The 20,069-nt window shown below is 37.1% G+C and overlaps 1 protein-coding gene across 16 annotated transcripts in view; it reads right to left on the reverse strand.

The window, feature by feature from the left end:
- Nucleotides 1-20,069, reverse strand: part of BPTF (bromodomain PHD finger transcription factor) — a 124,998-nt gene that overhangs the window by 53,113 nt on the left and 51,816 nt on the right. For 13 of the 16 annotated variants that reach the window (XM_074319900.2, XM_074319899.2, XM_074319897.2 and 10 more), the window contains 4 exons: nt 15,470-15,658; nt 10,721-10,908; nt 9,177-9,532; nt 8,576-8,707 (listed from right to left, as the gene is read on the reverse strand). In XM_074319900.2, coding sequence (XP_074176001.2) covers nt 8,576-8,707; nt 9,177-9,532; nt 10,721-10,908; nt 15,470-15,658 — 865 coding nt within the window. The remainder of the gene's footprint in view (nt 1-8,575; nt 8,708-9,176; nt 9,533-10,720; nt 10,909-15,469; nt 15,659-20,069) is intronic. The other 3 variants (XM_074319898.2, XM_074319901.2, XM_074319894.2) reach the window with 2 other exon arrangements.

Below are 20,069 nucleotides of genomic sequence, written 5' to 3' on the forward strand. Positions count from 1 at the left end.
ATACAAGGCAAAGCAAAACATGCTATCCTTCCCACATGCCTCCCCATAAGAAATATATTCACTTACGACTTATGCCTGAAATATTTCATGCATACATCAACACTGTACTTACACAAAAGGGGTTATATTATATTGTTATATTATATCGTATCACAAACACAGCTACCCAGTTTTTAATCAATGAATAATTGCACTAGAAGATCTCGCCATACCAGACGATATATAGAGCTTTTAAAGAATTATATACCACTGAATGGACATACTATATAGTTTATTAAACCAGTTCCCTATTACAGGGAATACTTTATTTCCTTCCCCCAACGCATTCAAAAGCTCTCATTTTATTGACCAATATTTCTGATTCTTTCTAAGTAGCATTGGGATTTTAAAGACTTCACAGAATCCACTAACATGGAATTCAGGTTTCCTACATCCACAGAGTAAAGGGCCCACATGTCCCCTGCTTTTGGGTGAGGGGCAGGACTACGAAGCAAGGACCACACTGATTAGGCACCAATTATTAGTCACAGGATGCAGGCCACACTCTTTTTTCAGGCAGGAAACCAGGTATCACTGCACCCAGCAGTAAGAAGGGCAGGCCTATGGTTAGGCTCTACATTAAGGTGTAGATGGATGTGAATGGGACCATTTTCCATAAACAGGGACATTCACCAAAACCTAGAGAGAGAGGAGCTCCTGGTTCTAAGAGCTCTAGAGGTAGGATTGCTTTTTATCACACTCTACCTAGTTGTAGCCAATTTTGCATGCACAGCTATGTGGAAAGAATAGAGACCATTTGTCAACTTGGGGAGAGAGAGTAGGTGCTAGTAAGCTATGGGAGGAGATTTAATTCTTTTTACGTCCATCCTTCCACCAAAACTCCCTATCTATCTATCTATCTATCTATCTCCACTTTCAAGAAAGCTTTGTGTCTCTGGGACTATAGGACCCTAGAATCTAGCTTCCCCCAGGCTGACAGAACTCATGCTTATTAACTACACACAACGAGTATAGCAAACATTCTTCTTTCTCTCACAATTGATGGAAGGAGAGGGAAAGGAAGTGGATTCTCAGTGGAAACTAAGTCACTGATTCAAATACCATTGATTGCCACCACTCTTGGAACCAGGGAGTGGGGCAAGCTCTGCAGGCACAGCATGGTGATCACGTGACAGCCTCAGCCCAGCAGAGTAAGCAAGGATTGAGCCAGCACCAGGTAGCATCTCAGCAGAGTTTTTGTGGGCTCAGCTTTAAACACCTCAGAAAGGTCAGGTCCAGCACAGCAGCTGATTCCCAGGAATGGAGCACTGTGTGGGGAGGACACCAGTGCTGTGACCCTCTGGGAGGGTCCGGATGGGCTGGGCGGGACACTCAGCTTGTGCTACTGGTGTTAACACGGGCAACAGGTCCATTTTCATTACCAAAGACTTCACTTTGATGGGGATACCAGGCCATTGAGGTGATATTAGCTAACTCAGAGTACATTCTATTCTCACTGCCACCAAAACAATCCTTATGGGAAAAGGCAGCAACAGAGGAGCTTTGAGAAAGTTCACGTCCACCTGGCTGGGTGGAAAGCCGGGCCCCTGCTGCCAGCCTGGCGGCCACGACGAGCAAGGCAGCCCCATCAGGCTGGACTGCGCAGCCTCCAGGTGCGGCTCCATACTCGTGGGCGCACTGGGTGGCAGGTGTCCTTCCACATCTGCAGGTTCCACTGTGAGCCGGACTGGCAGTGGATGGAACTTCAGCTCCACTCCTGATCTCCATGTGTGCCCAGGGTTTTGTTGTGTTTGTTTGCTATTACAAACAAAGGTACAATAAGCAATGTTTTCTGTCTTTCTTGGTCAGCTTGGCAGTGTCCTCAGTGCTGGGATGGCTAAGTCCAAAGGTTCTTACACTTTCAATGCTGACAGTGGCAAATTGTATACTTTACACTGCCGTCAATTACAAAGCCACCCTGCTTTCTCACACGTTCACTCAAGTTAGTACCAAACTTCTAAATTATTAGCCCAACTGAGAGATAAGACATATTATCCCATTGTTTTGATTTACATTTCTTTAATTATGAGATGTAAACTTTTTTTTAATGTCTACTAGCCTTTTGTATTTATTTTTCTGCAAAATGCCTGTTCAAATCCTTTGTCTTGTCTGTACTGGACTATTAGTCCTTTTCATTTATTAAAGGTCTTTGTCAATTAAGGAAATTTTCCATTTGTGGTGCAAATATTTTTCCTGTTTGTCATCTGTCTTTTGAGTTTGATTATATTATTATTTTTCCACTTAGAATGTTAAACACATATATCCACTTTTTCCTCTCTGGCATCTGGGTTTTACATCTGTTTAAAAAGAAAGTATTACAACAAAAACATAAATTAATCCACGCTTTCTTATTGAAGTTTTCATATTAATTCTTGGTTTAAAAAAACTTAGTAAATAGGAATAGATGAATAGTTTTTTTTTTTGTAATGATGTGTTTCAAATAAAACCATCATGCTTTTTGGTGAACTCTTGAAGCATTCCCACTAACACTTAGGTGATACACAACAAAGATGTCAACTATCACCGCTAATTATTAATGTTTCTTAAAAGTATTAGCCAATTCAATTTGTCAAGAGAAATAAAACATATACTGTATATTGGCAGATATATGCACAGTTATTATGCAGTTATTATACACTTAGAAAACCCCCAAAAATTGAAAAACTATCAGAAACCACACGAAAATTAAATAAGGTGGATGCCATACTGACCAATAGGATTTATGTATACAAACAGTAACCATGAGACAATACAATGGGAGTTCTCAGTTAAAATAACAAATTGAATAAACACATTTAACCTTGCTCCCTGCTGAACTCCACCAAAACTGTGGCAAAAGGAGTTTTTTAAAACATAAACCCGCAGCGACCAGGGGAGCAACAGAGAATTTGGCAGCAGTAAAACTGAAAACGATGCTGCAGGTGGACAGCTGGTAGGTAACCCCGCCACCAGGACGGCCGGTGGGGAGAACAGAGACTTTCCACAGGTTACAACACAGAATCCTCCAAAGGTGCGGAAGCAGGAATTACAGAACAGCCCTCTTCAGGTCTGTCTCTGCAGTGTGCCAGGTTACATACGTCCTGCCCAGTCCCGTTAGTGGTGAGCCCACATCTTCCAGGCCTCGCTCGTGTGACCTCACCCTTCAATTTCACCTGAAGAGGTTCTTGTAAACTTGTAAACTGTGACCCAGAGACACGTTTATTTTTTCCTGGGAACCTTGGTCTTTTGCTCATGCAGTTAGTTTTATTCTTGCTACTGAGTTTTCAAAAGCCACACTTTACACTGTTTGAGGTATATACACATAAAGAAAAGCAAAAGAATTGTAACACAGAAGTCAGGATAATGACTACCTGGGGATGGGACACACTAGCTTCCAATGTATTGGCTATTGATAAAGTTTAATTTCCTAACCTAGTTACATTCTATATATTCTTAAAAATCATAATGATAGAAAAGATTCCCAAAACAACAAAAAAACTTCAAACAACCAGGAATAAGTTTAACAGGAAATAGTCAGAATCATAAAGGAATCATTAAATGTTTACTGAAGATAAAAAAGGATACTTTGAGTAAATGAAAAGATATGGTTAGATATGTATAATCTATTAAAATTAATATTTATTGGCATTATAAATAGGATTTTTCCTCCTTGGTGACAGGGAGGCTTGACAGACATGATACTAATATTTCATTTAGAAAAATTAATGTGCAAGAAAGGGAAGTAGGTATTACAAAAAGGGGAATCAATATTAGAAAACGTTTTAAAGCTACAATAATCAAAATAATTTGTACCGGGGCTGACCCGGTGGCTCAGGTGGTTGGAGCTCCATGCTCCTAACTCCGAAGGCTGCCGGTTCCATTCCACATGGTCCAGTGGGCTCTCAACCACAAGGTTGTTGGTTCAACTCAAGTCCCGCAAGGGATGGTGGGCTCCGCCCCCTGCAACTAAGATTGAACACAGCTCCTTGAGCTGAGCTGCCACTGAGCTCCCAGATGGCTCAGTTGGTTGGAGCATGGGCTCTCAACCACAAGGTTGCTGGTTCGATACCCGCAAGGGATGGTGGGCTGCACCCCCTGCAACTAGCAACGGCAACTGGACCTGGAGCTGAGCTGCACCCTCCACAACTAAGACTGAAAGGACAACACTTGACTTGTAAAAAAGTCCTGGAAGTACATACTGTTCCCCAATAAAGTCCTGTTCCCCTTCCAATAAAAATCTTAAATAAATAAATAAATAAATAAATAAATAGTACAGCAGAAGAAGTAGAGCAGTGAATTCTAACAGATAATCCAGAAATAGACCCAAACATAATGTAGCTATGATAGCATCGCATATCGAAGAAGAGGGCATGTCTGGGGAAAATATCACCTAGATCCCTGCCTCAGCAAAAAACATTCAGATTAATGAAGATTAAAAAAAATACTCTTAAAAACAGTAACAAAACTTCAATAAGAAAACATGAATTTATGTTTTTGTTGTAATACTTTCTTTTTAAACAGATATAAAACCCAGATGCCAGAGAGGAAAAAGTAGATCTATGTATTTACAATTCTGAGTGGAAAAATAATTATATAATCAAACTCAAAAGACAGATGACAAACAGGAAAAATATTTGCACCACAAATGGAAAATTTCCTTAATTGACAAAGACCTTTAATAAATGAAAAGGACTAATAGTCCAGTACAGACAAGACAAAGGATTTGAACAGGCATTTTGCAGAAAAATAAATACAAAAGGCCTGTAGACATTTAAAAAAAAAAAATTTACAATTCTTATAAGAAATGTAAATCAAAACAATGGGATCGTATTTCTTATATGAACTTAATGAACTTATACCATGTTAATAAGTAACTTCTTGGCATCTAATGAGATGGTCCAAGTTTTCTTTCTTTGATGTCTTAAATAGCATAGCATGAATCATCTCCTAATAATGGACACATCTTCACGCCTAGGAGAAGCCCATTTAGCTGTGGTTTATTATTCTTTTCATTTACTCCTGAATATATCTGCTAATGTTTTGCTTAAAATTTCTTGAATGTACATCTATTTGCCATTAATTATTAGTCAGTGGTAAATATTAATGAAAGAGACTGGGTCATAATTTTCTATTTATCTATTTCTACTTATCAAGTTTTATAAGTTTTATACTAACATAAATAATGATACGCAAGATTTCTTTCTTTTTCTGTTTTGTATAAGAGTTCAAATAGAATGATCTGCTTCTTGAAATCTGCAGAACATCCTTATGAAGTCATCTGGTCCTGCCCATCTCCAGTGGTAGCCTTTAAACTGAACTAGAAATCATTTTCCTGCCTGAGAAAACAGTGTGGCCTATGACCTACTCAGTCCAATGACTGAGCTCAGGGGGCTCCTCCTCCCCCAACTCGTCTCCTACCCAAAAGTAGGAGCCCAGTAGGCCCCTTTCCCTGCGGACGTAGGAAGCCTGAATACTGTTATCGGACCCTGTGAAGGTTTAAAATACCTGGCACCAGCGGCAGAGGATCAGAAATATTGGTTGGTATATCCCCTTTCTTATTCTTGCTATTATTTGTGCTTTCTTTTTTTCCCTTCCCTGATAATCACATCAGAGATTTGTAATTTGCAGTTTTTCTTTTCTAATATAAATGCTGAAGGCTACCAATTTCCCCTAGGTACTCTTTATTTGCATCCCCCAAATTTCAGTATAGGTAGTGTTCCCATGAACATTCAATTCAAAATGTTTTCTAGTTTCCATTATTTTTCTTTGACCATTTTTTATTTAGTTAGAAATGTATTCCTTACATTTCAAGCATACAAGCCCTTAGCTCCTGCATTTCTTTAAAGTTTTACCACAAATGTCTATATCCCTAAACAATACTGTAACATGACGTTAGCATACATGCTTGTAAATTTTACATAAATGGAATCATGCATTATGTATTTTCTAGGAAAAGAATTGTTTTTACTCTGTTGTACTTTTATGAGATTCAAAGTCGTTGACACTTGTTGCTCTACTTTGTTTTTCAACTGCTGTACAGTAGTCCATTACAGAACCCCACCACAATGTAAACATGCCTGATTATGGGCATTTAGGGGCCTTTACCAAATTTCACCATTACAAAATATTACAAGGAACAGCTTTCTACGTGTCTTCTCATGTACACATGCAAGGTTTCTCTAAGCTACCTAATTAGCAGAATTGCATTTTCAACTTTGTTTTTACCAAATTGTTATCCAAAATGCATGCAGCAAACCCTTGTACTAGTTGCTCTTTTATCAGCAATGTATCAGAATTCTCTTCCAATTATGTCATAGATTTGCCAATACTCTAATTAAATGTTTTGACAATTGATGGTAATAATAGGTCCTAGTTGTAATGTGCATTTTCCCCACCTTTCCACAAAGGTAAAGCATCTTTTCATGTTTTTTGAGTATTTGTGTCTCCTTTTCTGTGAATTATGTTTGTTATCTTTGGCCTTTTTTTCCTACTAAATTGTTTGATTTTTTTTTCTTACTGAAGTGAAATTCTTGAATACATTGTGGATATTAATGTTTTTTTTTATTACAATAAAACAAAAATATTTTCAACCAGTCTATGACTTAAATCTTTTAGAATGATACATTACTATTATATAAAAGTCAAACAATAGGAAACAATCCACTGTTTACTGATAAAACTATACAGTAAAAGAAAGGGTATAACAAAACACAAACTTAAAAATTATTATTATTTCTCAGGAAAGGCAAGGTAATGTGAATGGAAAGCAGATGCAATAATGATTATGTTCTCGTTTTTAAATTGGTGAATTCACAGGTGTTCATTTTATTACTACTCATTATAGCTTATATATGACATACAACCTCATGTATGTGTCACCATATTAAACATAAAAAAGGAAAGACACTTGTAGTATGTACAGACACAGACACACACATGCCCATCACTTTCATCTGACAGATAACATGCTTATAAACAAAAGAAACAATGGCCGCCTTAGGTACATTTTGGGAGAGCGTGAATGACAGAAGGAAAGAAGACAAGACAAAGAGAAAAGGAGAAAAGGAAGGAAGTATGGAAGGGAGGGACGGAGTAAGAAAAACAAACATGAGTACAAGGAAAGAGAGGCAAGGAATAAAAAGAAAAGAGACAAAGGGGAAGGGAGGAAGAAAGGAGAGAGGGAAGGAGAGAACTTGTCCTTATTCCAGAGTCATAATCTCATTATTTTCTTTTTGAAGTTTTAAAGTCTTGCTTTTCACGTTGAGGATTTACTCTACCTGGAACTGACTGCACTGTATGACATAGAGAACGGAATCCAATTTTCTACCGAATGGATAACTAATTGCCTCATCACCTTCTGTTGAATAGTTCATCCCTTCTAACGCTATTTCTATCATAAATTATATTTCCATACGTGAACTGGTTTCTTTCTGGACTGTTTATTCTATACCACTGGTCTATTTGTTTATCTTTGCATCTCTATGACAGTATCAGTTTTGTTACCTGGTAGGTCAAGTCTTTCCACCTTGTCCTTCAAATTTACCTTTTCTATTATTGCCCCTTTCCATATAAATTTTCTAATCATCTTGCAAATTCTACAGAAAGCCCAACTATAATTATCAATGTTATTGAAATTAATTTCTATAGTAACATGAGGAAAACTGACATTGTCAAGACACCGTATCTTTATATATATGAACATGAGATATATTTCCATTTATTTAGGTATATTTTAAATTTTTTTAAACAAAGACTATAATTTTATCCTAAAAGATCCTAATTTATTATTTTAAAAACATTATGCAACAGTTAGATATTTAGACTTCTCTTAAAACTTTACAGGCTGGCCTGGTGGCTCAGGTGGTTGGAGCTGTGCTCCTAATGCCGAGGTCACCGGTTCGATTCCCACATGGGCAACTGAGGTGCGCCATCTACAGCTAACATTGTGAACAACAGCTCTCCCTGGAGCTGGGCTGCCATGCGCAGCCGGAGGTTGGCGTGAGCTGCCTCAGCTGCTGAGTGATACCCCGGGCTATGCTGTAAGAAGGCCAGCGACCAGCGTGAGTGGCCAGCTGTGTGCTGCCATGGGCTAAGAGCTGCCGTGAATGACAACTGATTGCCTCAACTGGGGGGGAGCACAAGGCTCATAATACCAGCATGGGCCAGGGGGCTGTGTCCTACACAACTAGACTGAGGAACAATGGCCTGAACCGGAGTGGGGCGGGGAAGAGAGGCGAAAAAAGGAAGGAGGAAAAAATACTAAAAACAAAACAAAACAAAAAAACAAACAAAACTATGAGTGCATTCATTAAAAATGCTTCTTACTTTAGACAATATTTTAAATTTTCATAAACTTGATCTCTTGATTTTCATATAATCCTATATCATAAGTAAGAACTAATGTTCATTCATGTTTCCATCTTACATAGGAGGAAAATGAGGCCAAGAAGTTAAGTCTTTAATATGGCCTTTTAAATACATTTACTTTCATTCTTAACAGAGTAATCTTCCAAAAAGGAATCTAACACACCATTTACAAAGCTCAGAATTCACTTACCTGGTATGTCCTAAAGATTCCCGCCATATTGGTAGCATCACAACTGGTTTAACTGCACACTCCAAAATTGCTAAAGCCAATGCAAATTCTCTGGGTTTGCTACACATCTGAACTGCCTTGATCCAATTTGCCCTACATTTCAGAAGGGAAAAAAAATTATTTCACTTCGTTGACCTTAAATTATAAGCACAAGAGCTGTAATTTATGATGCCTCTATCTTATAGGGCGTATGTTTCTAGGCTAAGCAGGTGTAAATACACCACTACTGGAAGTTTCTCCCTCACAGGATCATAAATTTTGAATACTGGAAGGAATCCCAGAGGTTAATTTGCCCTCCAACTTCTTAAATCTTCTACAGTGTGCTGGAACTTTGTCTGGCCTCCACTTGATTGCAGGGATAAAGACTCTGCTTTCCAGAAATCTCCCAAACGTTAGCATTGCTTCAGTAACTTAGACGTACACTCATATCCCTTATGTCCTCAGTGTTTTGCTGACTTCATTCAATTCATTGGTTAATGACTGTTTAAAGTATGCACCTGCAATAATCATTTTGTGAACATTCAGTATATTCACAGTATAAATGAACCTCAGTTTCCTTTACCTGTGTGAAGCCCAGTTGGGATGAAGAAAGGATGAAGGGATATTGTTTTCCAGTTGGGTGATAGTCAGTCTCAGGGTAGATATTGTGAGAACTTTGGAGCCATGGACAGAACCATTCCATTTGAACTCTCCTGCTGGAGTCAGACAGAACTTATGTGCAAGATGCCTTCTCTTGTCATGGTCTTCTCTGTGCTGGTGCTTATTCAGAGCAAATGAATTGGTGGAGTATTGATTGTGGTAGACACGATACTTCCCTTCTTGACCCAACTTAAAATAATTGTTGATATTTCCTTTCATGACCACTTCCTTTTTGGTGCTCAGCCGTGATATTTCTCCTTGAGAGTTAACTACCAGTACCTGACCAAGAAAATAAAAAGACTCCATTATTCATATCAAACATGCAAATGTGATCGACTGTCTTTACATTCCAAATAAGTTTAGATACATCGTATGACCGAACTTTTGAAGTTTAAAAGCTAAAGCTAATTGATTATAATTAAACAAGCAATATATACCCGCAAAAAGAAAGAAAACTAACTTCTATTAAGTGCCTGTCATATGTCAGACATTATCAAGTACTTTAAGGTATCTCAAATATACACACAAAACTTCTGTGTAAATCATTCACCAATCATTATTTCAGGACTACAATATATAGGTTAGGGAGAAAAAGAGGGCATTATATGTATTATTCCCCAAAAAATATATTCCTAAAAATACCTCTCTTTCTGCTCCTTTTACCAATTTCAGCTTTAGTACAAGAGTCCGTGGCTACTCTAACATAGTATTTTCAAGGAGCTGATTGCAATCATTTAGTGGACTGTGAAATCAATAATGGGCCTTATTCAGCTCTTTTTAAAAAAAATGAAATATAATACAATAGACTAGCCTAGAAGAGAAAATACCGGAGTGTGTCCCACATAGTAAGGCAAAATACTATTTCAGGAAACTTGTGTGTACTGGGCTGCTATGGAAAATGTCTCACTGAGGGTCAGAGTGAAAAAGAAGCTAGAAAGCCGTTGCTTGAAAACAATTCCTATGATGTTAAGAAAAGGACATCATACGTTCTGGCTCACCTACCCTGCAAATGCCTCTCAGATCTGGGAGACCAAGTTGTGGCCATTATTCCTTCACTATGGCTGGCTGGGGGGCAAAATACTGAGTCCTAGCCTTAGTATTTTTGTTCAGAATCAGAGCTGAGATGCTGTGCTGTTCTATGCATTTCACTGTGCTATCAAGGGCTAAGTCCTATTCTTTAGCTGCAGGTTCACATGACATGATTACAGCTAAATCTGAGCATTAAATCATCTACAGCTTAATAAAGCCTGCGAATAGCAAACTAACCATATAGTCAAAAAGTATACCACCCATTTACGGGATTTCTACGCATGGACTGAAATTTGGTGCACAACTATATTTCTCATAGTATAAAACTAACACTTTAATTCCAGTTAGCCACTACAGTCTTAGAAGTAGAGAACATACAATTCCAAAGTAGATCTACAAATGAAAATTATTTTACATTCCAGAGATTTTTGTTTTTACCTCTTTGCCCTCCTTAAATAATTTGTTTGCTTCATGGGCTGCAGCTGCCACCTGTTGGTTCTTCAACTGACTAAGTTTGCTGTCAGGATTCCGTAACCTGGTGATGATTCGAGTTGAGCCAGAGGTTCCTCTTCCACCTCCAGGAGACTCACTTATGTCCCCATTAGACTTCTCTGATTTGAAATCACCTGTTGTCAAATGAGAAGCCAAATGCAATTTTTAACAGTGAGTAAATTATATATAATAACACCCTATTTATCCAAAACTCATAACCGGTGCATATCTAAGATCCAGAAAGTAAACAGAAAAAAGTCCTTGAAGAGCCAAAGCAAATGCATTAATTTTTACAAGTTTTACTTAAAAAGAAAAGTATGTCAGAATTTTACTGTGAGTCATTTATTATTTTACAGAAAATTCAAACATGGCAGGTTATCTGTTTCAAAGCTCATCTAGAAAACAGGAAGGGGTGCTACAAGTTTACAAGTAACAAACATAATAACTCAAAATGCTGTAACAAAATGTTGCTGTATGTATTAAATATGGATTTCTATACAAAAAGTAAAGGATATAATTAATTTTTAGAAATTAATTGAATTTATTGAAATTGTTTAAATACCTAATAGTTGAAACCTTATAAATATAAATGCCGAGTGAATTTTCTCCTAAAGAATCTGGGTAATTACCTGTATACGCAGATAATCATACATGTGAAAATCAACTAAACCAGTTGTTTCTAATATAATAAAGGCCTCTCACATTTTCATAGTAACTTAATTTTAAAAAGTGACAGATTTAACTGTCAAGGAGCAATTCTACTTTCCCACGAATCCCACTTTCGCTGAAAATTTCTACACATTCTGAAACGACTGCATCACTATCAAATTTCCACTGGCTAGATGGTTGAACAAGACCTCATTTTTCTTTTTTAACTTGAAGCTTTTTAAGGTTAAGACAGTGTGGCACTGGCAAATGAAAAATAAAACAGAAAATTTACATATATTATCTAGATGGCATTTGGGGGTTGGTAAGAGGGTAAGGGGGCGTCAAATATTATGGTGATAGAAGGAGAACTGTCTCTGGGTAGTGAATACAATGCAATATATAGATAATGTATTACAGAAATGCACACTTGAAATTAAATAAAAGAGCAATAATTTTTTTTTAAATATGGCATTTGTAGTAGGGAAAACAATTGGATTGGGAAAACGGGCTATTCATTCCGAAAAATATAAAAGTTAAAACAATTCAGTACACATTTGTTAACTTTGTGTGTTCAACACTCTTCCTTTCCTTTGAGGAGATGCTTTCCGCCACTTCAGTCATATGATTGTGCCAGGGCTGCAAACAGGTATGTTGCCCTACAGGGTGAGAAATGTCACCCAGCTTAGCCGGACAGCACTTCACTGGCTGGCCACAGTGACTGTCTCAGAACTGCTTATGTGGCCCAAGCCATTCAGCACCCTACTCCAGTTTTAAAAATCTGGAGATGGGGAAAGGGTCTTTTGCTTTTTGTATTAGTGAGCAGAAAGGGTATAAATTAAACGTTGGCTACTTTTACCCCACAACATGGAGAAAACTTCCAATAATAAGAGACAATAAGCCTGCCATAGGGAGTGGGGAGTTTGAATAAGACAGGAAGACCAGGGAGAACCTCCTTTGGCCCCCTGGGTCCAATAACGCACCTGACACTATCATCACCACTGGACTTCTCAACTGTACAAGCCAACAAAATTCCCTTTCGGTTTTAAGCCAAGTGTAGTGGATCTGTCACTTATAATCAATAAATTCTGAATAATACAAGAGTATTTTAAGATTCTGATCCCAAAATATGACACTGATTAAATCAAGATGCGGTAGGGATGCTGGGTATCTTGCCATCCCAGGCTGGAAAACTAGTAAATCTACGATGTGTAGGAACAAAGCAGTTGGTTAGACCCTAAGCAATTTTCCCTTGGGTCCCAAGACCATGAGTCTACCCACGCTGGAGTTTTTAACGCCAAGTGCTGTACTATGACGGCTACTTCTTGGGACCATTTATAAAATCCTACAATAAAGACTTTTTAGACATTGTTTGGTCTAGGTAGGCTAGACTTCCTAAAAAGCACAAAGGGAATGGCACAGTGTTTTTAAAAAGAAATCCTTCAACTTAGAGCCCATAACACAACATTGCTGAGAGTCAATCCTTTGCTAAGTTAAGTGCAAATAAGGGAAAGGAAGCAGAACATTCATCCCTAGGGGTAAGACTTGAAAGGGAACTAGGCTGAGAGTGGACGTCCTTATCTAATACCCCTGCCCAAAGGCCTTATTATAAAGGAGTGAAGCACTTCGATGCAGCCTGGATGTAGATTTACCCCAGCTTCTGGAGCTCCTAGACAGACTTTATTCACCTGAGGACTAGGGCTACTGGTCTACTAAGCAGACAAAGTAGGCAAGTAAAGGGGTTTACCTTCAGGAACCCTGAACCAAGTTGCTGGGCATTTGGCACTCGCTGGGTGCCCAGGTAATCTATATGGGAATGCTACTGCTAGAAAAAACTCCAAACCTGCCAAACTAGGAGTTATGATTATTCAAACCTACAGCAATCCCCAGCAATCCATCCCTGACAACTGCCAGCCAGAATTAGGCTGCTGAAGCAGAACAGCCTCCAAAAGGGAGATCTTCCCATATGCTTCCCACTTCTCGGCCACAGCCATCCTCCTAGAAAACTAACGGTAGGCAGATTTATCAAAGAATGCTCTCCACAATCAGGGTAACGAGTGTTATACGTAGTAACACTCATAGATTGTGAGATCAAGATAAGCCACATCCAGACTTAATAAAAAATAATACAAAATACACAGAATTCCTAGATACAATTACAATTACTAGATGTACTTTTGGCAAAGAAGTTTTTGAAAATTTCAGTGGTGGGTGAGATCTTTGCACTACATTAGGCAGACGCATTTTTGAATTTGAATATACAAGCTTGTGCTGAGTTACCAAAGGGTGGTTCTTTACTGTTTTTTAATTTTGCAGCATCCCTCTTTCTTTGGAAAACCATTCCTACACACTCCAATCATATCTTTTTGCTGGAGCCATCAATCATAATACCTTGCCTGCCCTGGCCACGGGGGTGTGAACAATATGTCCAAGATTAGCCACTCAAATTCCTTCCTCAAGGGCTTTGGATTTGGAGCAGGAGTAGGGGCTTGGTCTTTGACCTTGGAAAGATATGACTATTAACCGCTGATGCCATCTTCCCTGCCACTTGGAAAAAGCCTGTCTGTATTAGGAGAGAATGAAGTTAACAAACAAACACATGCAGATCCAAAAGGTGAGAGACAAAGAGGAGAAGGCAGAAAGAGTTTGGATATCCGGGGTCCTGTTATGCCTGATGATGGCTTGGACTTCCCAATTACATGAGTAATTAAATTTTCTTTCTACTTAAGCTACTTTAAGCTGGTTCGGTCACTTGCAACTGAAAAAGTCCTAATTAAAACAGATCTCTATCTCATACACAAAATTACACTCCAGAGGGATTAGAAACAAAGCTATAGAAGTATTATGCAAAATTACTGTGAAATACATGTATATAGTCTCGGGATAGGGATGGTCTTCCTTAGTAAGACACAAAATCCAGAGAAACCCTAAAGAAAAAGATTGATAAGTTTAACTACATGAAGTGTAAAAATTTCTGTCCAAGGTAACAGAGTTAAAAACAAGCTATATAAGTACACACACACACACACACACACACACACATATATATATATATACACATATATACACATAGATATACACATAGATATACACATATATATGTAAAATCAAAGATTAATAGCCATAATACATAAAGCATTCCTAAAACTCATTAAGGAAAAGCATCAAAGCTCAATAGGAAAAAATGAGCAAATGATATGAAGAAGCAACTCACAGAAAGTTGAACAAACATGAAAAAAAACTCAACCACATTTAGTAAGCAGGAATATACAAATTTTTAAATAAAATACTTTCACCATTGGCAAAAATGTAAGAAATTGATGATGCTGAATTTAGGTGAGAGTATGAAGAAATACATATGTATATAAATTATTGGCATAAATCCCTTTTAACACACAATGAAGCAGTAGCCATCACTATTTTTAAAATGTGCCTATCATTCGACCCCACAATTCTTACTGTTTCTATATTGCTAGAAATACTTGCATAAGTACACGAAAATACATGTTGAGAATGTGAAAAAGCAACACTATTTGTAATAATGAAAAAACTGTTAACAGCCTAAAAGTCCATTCATAAAGAAATAGTAAATGAATTATGGTTCATCCATACTGTGGAATACCATGCAGCAGTTAAGAAGAATGAATTCAATTTATAACATGAAAAGATTCGCTACATATATTACTGAGTGAATAAAAGCAAGATGCAGAACACTACATGCAAAATGATCCTGTTTAAATTAAAAAAACAAAAACAAAACTTTTTGTACACATACATACATTAATGTAACTGCATGGAGAAAGATATAAAATGTTACACACCAAACTGTTGATGGTGGTTACCTTCGGGGAGCGCATGTGAAAAAGATCTATTTTTCCTGTGTGCTTTTGTATTTTTTTGAACAAAAGCAATGTGTTAAAAAAAAAAAAAAAAAAAAAAAAAAAAGGAAAAGGAAATCCGAATCTTCCCACCCCCATCAAACTTGAATTTAAAAAATTAAAAATTAAAAAAAGTAAAAAGCTCATTTTAATGTATGAAGTGTAATCTTACCTATCTCTTCTTGAATAGAGACAGGTGTATGAGACTCTCTTTCTCCATTTTCAGGATCATCAGCTGCCTTAGCAGATTCACTCTGGGAAGAATTTAGTTCACTGCTGCTGTTACTGTTTTCCAGATTAGGCTGCATGGAGGTAGTGGTAGCACTAGTGTTACTGCTGTCACATGTCTTGTTAGGTTCTTCTAGAAAAATAGAATACCTGATTTTTAAATTGGAAATCACATCAAAAATAAATAATTGTCAGAAGAGACATTTTATTGTTTTACAATTGTATTACAAAGCTAGATTTTAAAAAAGAAAAGTTGCTCATGTATGAATAATGCAATGTATGAAAAAAATTGTAATCAACATCCTGTGAGTTATTTTTTAAGTCTCCCTGTCTATTAACTCAAACTCTTATCATCTCAGTCTATAGTAAAAACAGATAATTTTTCGGATACCCCAGAGCTAAAGAATAATAAAATGATGTAACTGTCTCAGAAAACTTACAGTGTACCAGATACTGCAGAAGTAATGTTGAGACAATACCTCAAAATCTGAAATTTATATTCTTACTTTTCTAAAAGTATTCAAGCAGCATTAGAAATAGAATTAAATAGGATTCTTTATCTATAAAGTTTTCTGCCTGAATTCTATGCCTCCAAATTAACTAGAAGGTAATGCCTGATTATTAATTTTAAGGACAATTTAATAGTATCTCTAAGAGTATAGTTCCTAAGAGTATCAAAATGAACACTACCATAAACTGAGAGCCTAGGTCTTCCCATGGTAGTTCAGAAATTGAGAGCCTCCCTCTGTATTTTACTGTCACTAATAAGATACTCTTTAAAAATCAATCACCTAAATTAAGAAGTGGGTGACAGTATATCACAAAGGCTATCTCTAATGTATAATGAGCTCCTAAATTTCTTTTGAGGGAAAAAAACAAACAACCTGATAGAAAAATGGGGAACTATATGAATTGTCACAAAAGAAATGGAAATGGCCTTAAAACATATGGAAATATGCTCACTTAATTCAAACTCAGGGAAACGTGAAGTCAAACTACCATATTTTGCAGTGTATAATGCGTACCCATGATTTTGGCCCAAATTTTCAGGGAAACGGAGTTAGTACTACCCATGTATAATGTACTTCTTATTTTTCCCTCACAAATTTGGGCAAAAAAAGTGTGCAATATACACGGCAAAATACGGTATACAGAGAAACTACTTCCCAGCTATCAGATTGGCAAAAGTTCAAGTCTCACAACACACTCAGGTGAAGAGGCAGCGGGTTAACAGGCACTCCCACACACTGCTGTGGGAATGGAATGCAAAATGGTGCAAAAAGGATAAAAAGGGAACTGACAGTATCCAGAAAAATTACACATGCATTTACTCTTAACCTAGCAATCCATGTCCAGAAACCCATCCCAAATACACTGGCAAAAGTACTAAATTACTCATTTACAGAGCTATTTGTTGTAGCACTATTTACAATGGCAAATGATCAGAAACAAATACAATGTCCATCAATCGGGCACTGGTAGTATAAAGGATGATGCACACGATGAAATATCACGCATCATAATAAGGAAATCACTACGTTCACATATGAAATGATCTCAAGATTAAATGTAAAAAGAAAGGTGCAGAACAGGGCTTACAGTGTGCTAACTTCTGTTTAAGAAGGGGAGAGACATATACATTTATGGATATATTTTGCTTTTATTTACAGAAAACACCCTAACGTTAATAAAAATGACAACCTATCAGGAAAGGGAGGGATCTGGTTACCTAGAAAGGGATGAAAGTAAAAGTTCTCTGCATATACACAGTTACATAGTTTGATCTTGGAATCATGTAAATGTTTTACTTTTTAAAAGAATTAAAATGCAACCCTTAAAAATTGAAAACAAACTAAAACAAATCTAACCATATATCAAGTTGTTGGCATAACCACACAGAGAAAAAAATTATTTCTGGAACACAATATTTCCACTGTACATCCTTACTGGAAATATCGTATAAAGAACCACAAAAAAAATCTTAAATGCCTTTCAGTAGTCTTATTATCAGCAGTAATACTGAAATTACTACAATCTATAAAATCATCTTATTACTATTTTAATGACGTCAGGATATTAATAATAATAATATATTATTATTAATGGACATCTATATCAGTATAAAGCAAAAAAATAATTAAGTTACTGTTGTTAGGAACTAAAGCTTTCAATGTAAGGGAAAAGAGATACAAGTGTTAAAACAAAGAAACTATGCAAACCTCAATCTGAATGTGAAATGTTCACATGAATTGATGGTCTTTTTCTTTTTAAAAGTAAGTATTTCTTAACACTACCCACCCAAAAAGCATGGAGGCAGTGAGAGCCCAAGAGCAGTAAGTACTCCTAGGCGCAGATTATGGCCTCTAAATATCATTCCACACTAAAGAAACCAGGGCTTCTTGGAAGAATGACTGATTCCAGGTCTGGGATAGGAAATGTGTAAGATAAACTTCAGACATCTTATTCTGCCCAAAAGCAAAGAAGCTATAGTAAAAGGACTCAAAAACTAACACGAATGGGCTTCCACTGTAAACATAAGCAAAATGGGTAACTATAACTGACTGAACCAAATTGAACATGAAGACCCCAGAGTTCAAAATGGATACCTAAAATGAGAAAGCCACATCCTTCCCCCCAAAGTCCATATAACTCATGAATCACCACTGAAGGTAACTGGACACCAACTCCTGACTCTGAAAATTAGAATTTAAGAGAAATAATTAAGCATTTATTCTTGCTCTAACTATATTTCAAGGTATTCAAATAGCCTTGGTTAATAAGGGAAAATTCTTTACAGAAGAATTCCAGGTAAAAAAAATATAAAAAAATTACAGAATTAGAAATCACCATCTAACCTCTAAATAGATTACTGATTCTGAAAAGATCATTAATGACTGAAAGGAACTTTACAATGTTACCACCTAAACTCACTGATTAATCTTAGCATTTGTAAAGGCAGAACAGACATTATGAGCCTTTTGATGCGATATATGAAGTATTCAGCACATAATTATGAAGTATTTTTGCCAAAAATACTTGAAAATGAATTTAATCATGCCTTCAGAAACAAATTAAACACCACCAAAAGGAAGGAAACAGATAAATCCTGGATGTGGGACATTCCATAAAAGGACACACTAGGATTCTTCAACAAGTCAACAGCATGGGAAAGAAAAAAGTCGGGGAAAGGGGGAGTGCTTTAGATTAAGAGACTCAGGAGATATAAAAACAAATGTTATGTCATATGGAGACCTCATTCGGAGTTATTTCAGATACAGCAAATGTAAATAACAAAAAAACATTTTTTAGTGAGGAAATTTAAATTGACTGGATATTAAGGAATTGTCAATTTTATTGAGATGATCATGGCAGTGTAATTATGTAAGAAAATGTCCATATTCTTTAGAGATCACTGGATTAGCTAGGGCTGATACAACATGATGTTTGCAATTTGCTTTAAAATACGGCAGTAGGAAAGAACACAAAAACACCTCAACAGAAAAGGGATAAACAAACTGTGATATAGTTACACAGAGGAGTACTATAATGCAGTTAATATGAAAGAACGTCAGCATCATACAACATTAGTAACATAACATAAAGTGAAAAAATTAAGTTCCAAAGTTACACTTAACACAATACACTTAATAAAATATACTTAACACAATACACTTGCTATGAAGTTTAAAATAACAAAAATGGAAATGTACAGTTTTTAGCAAATAATGTAGATGAACTCAATGAAACAAGATTATGTGGGTTACACATCACTTGGCCCTCAGGTATCAACAGTGTTAATTCTACTGGGTTTCCCTTAGAAGAAGGAAAAAAGTTACTGGTGAATAAAGGATCCAGGGTGACAATCACTTCAGGTAGGGGAGAGGTGAACAGGGGATGGGACTGGGAGATGGTTAGATGCAGGTTAGTTTCAAAGCAGGATGTAGCTTTTAGTTTTGGGTGATAGGTTCCTGGGGTTTATTTATTAATGATAAATTTATTTATTTATTTATTTATTTATTTATTTAGGGAGGGTGCAGCTCACAGTGGCTCATGCGGGGATCAACCAGCAACCTTGGTGTTATTAGCCCCATGCTCTAACCAACTGAGCTAACTGGCCACCCTTATTAACGATAATTTTAAACCTGTATGAATAAATTAAGAGGGATTACACAATGACCAATGCAATTAACTAAAGATTATGATTTATCTAATATTGCACCCGTGGGACCAAAGGGGAAACCCCCCCCTTCTGCCACCCCTCCCAACTCAGGTTCAAGCCGTTGTTTCTCAGTCTAGCTGTGTTTAAGACACAGCTCCCTGGCCCATGCTGGTATTATGAGCCTTGCACTCCCACCGGCTGAGGCAGTCGGTGGGTGGGTCGCTCACAGCAGCTTGGCAGCTCTCAGCAGTTCTTCGCCACTCCTGGCAGCCCATGGCAGATCACGACAGCCCAGCTTCAGGGAGAGCTGTTGTTCACAATCTTAGCTGTAGAGGGCGCAGCTTACTGGCCCATGTGGGACTCGAACCGATGACCTCAGCGTTAG

Source organism: Rhinolophus sinicus, chromosome 12 (assembly GCF_057876585.1).
Source record: "Rhinolophus sinicus isolate RSI-liver-muscle chromosome 12, RSI-T2T, whole genome shotgun sequence".
Classification (NCBI taxonomy): domain Eukaryota; kingdom Metazoa; phylum Chordata; class Mammalia; order Chiroptera; family Rhinolophidae; genus Rhinolophus; species Rhinolophus sinicus.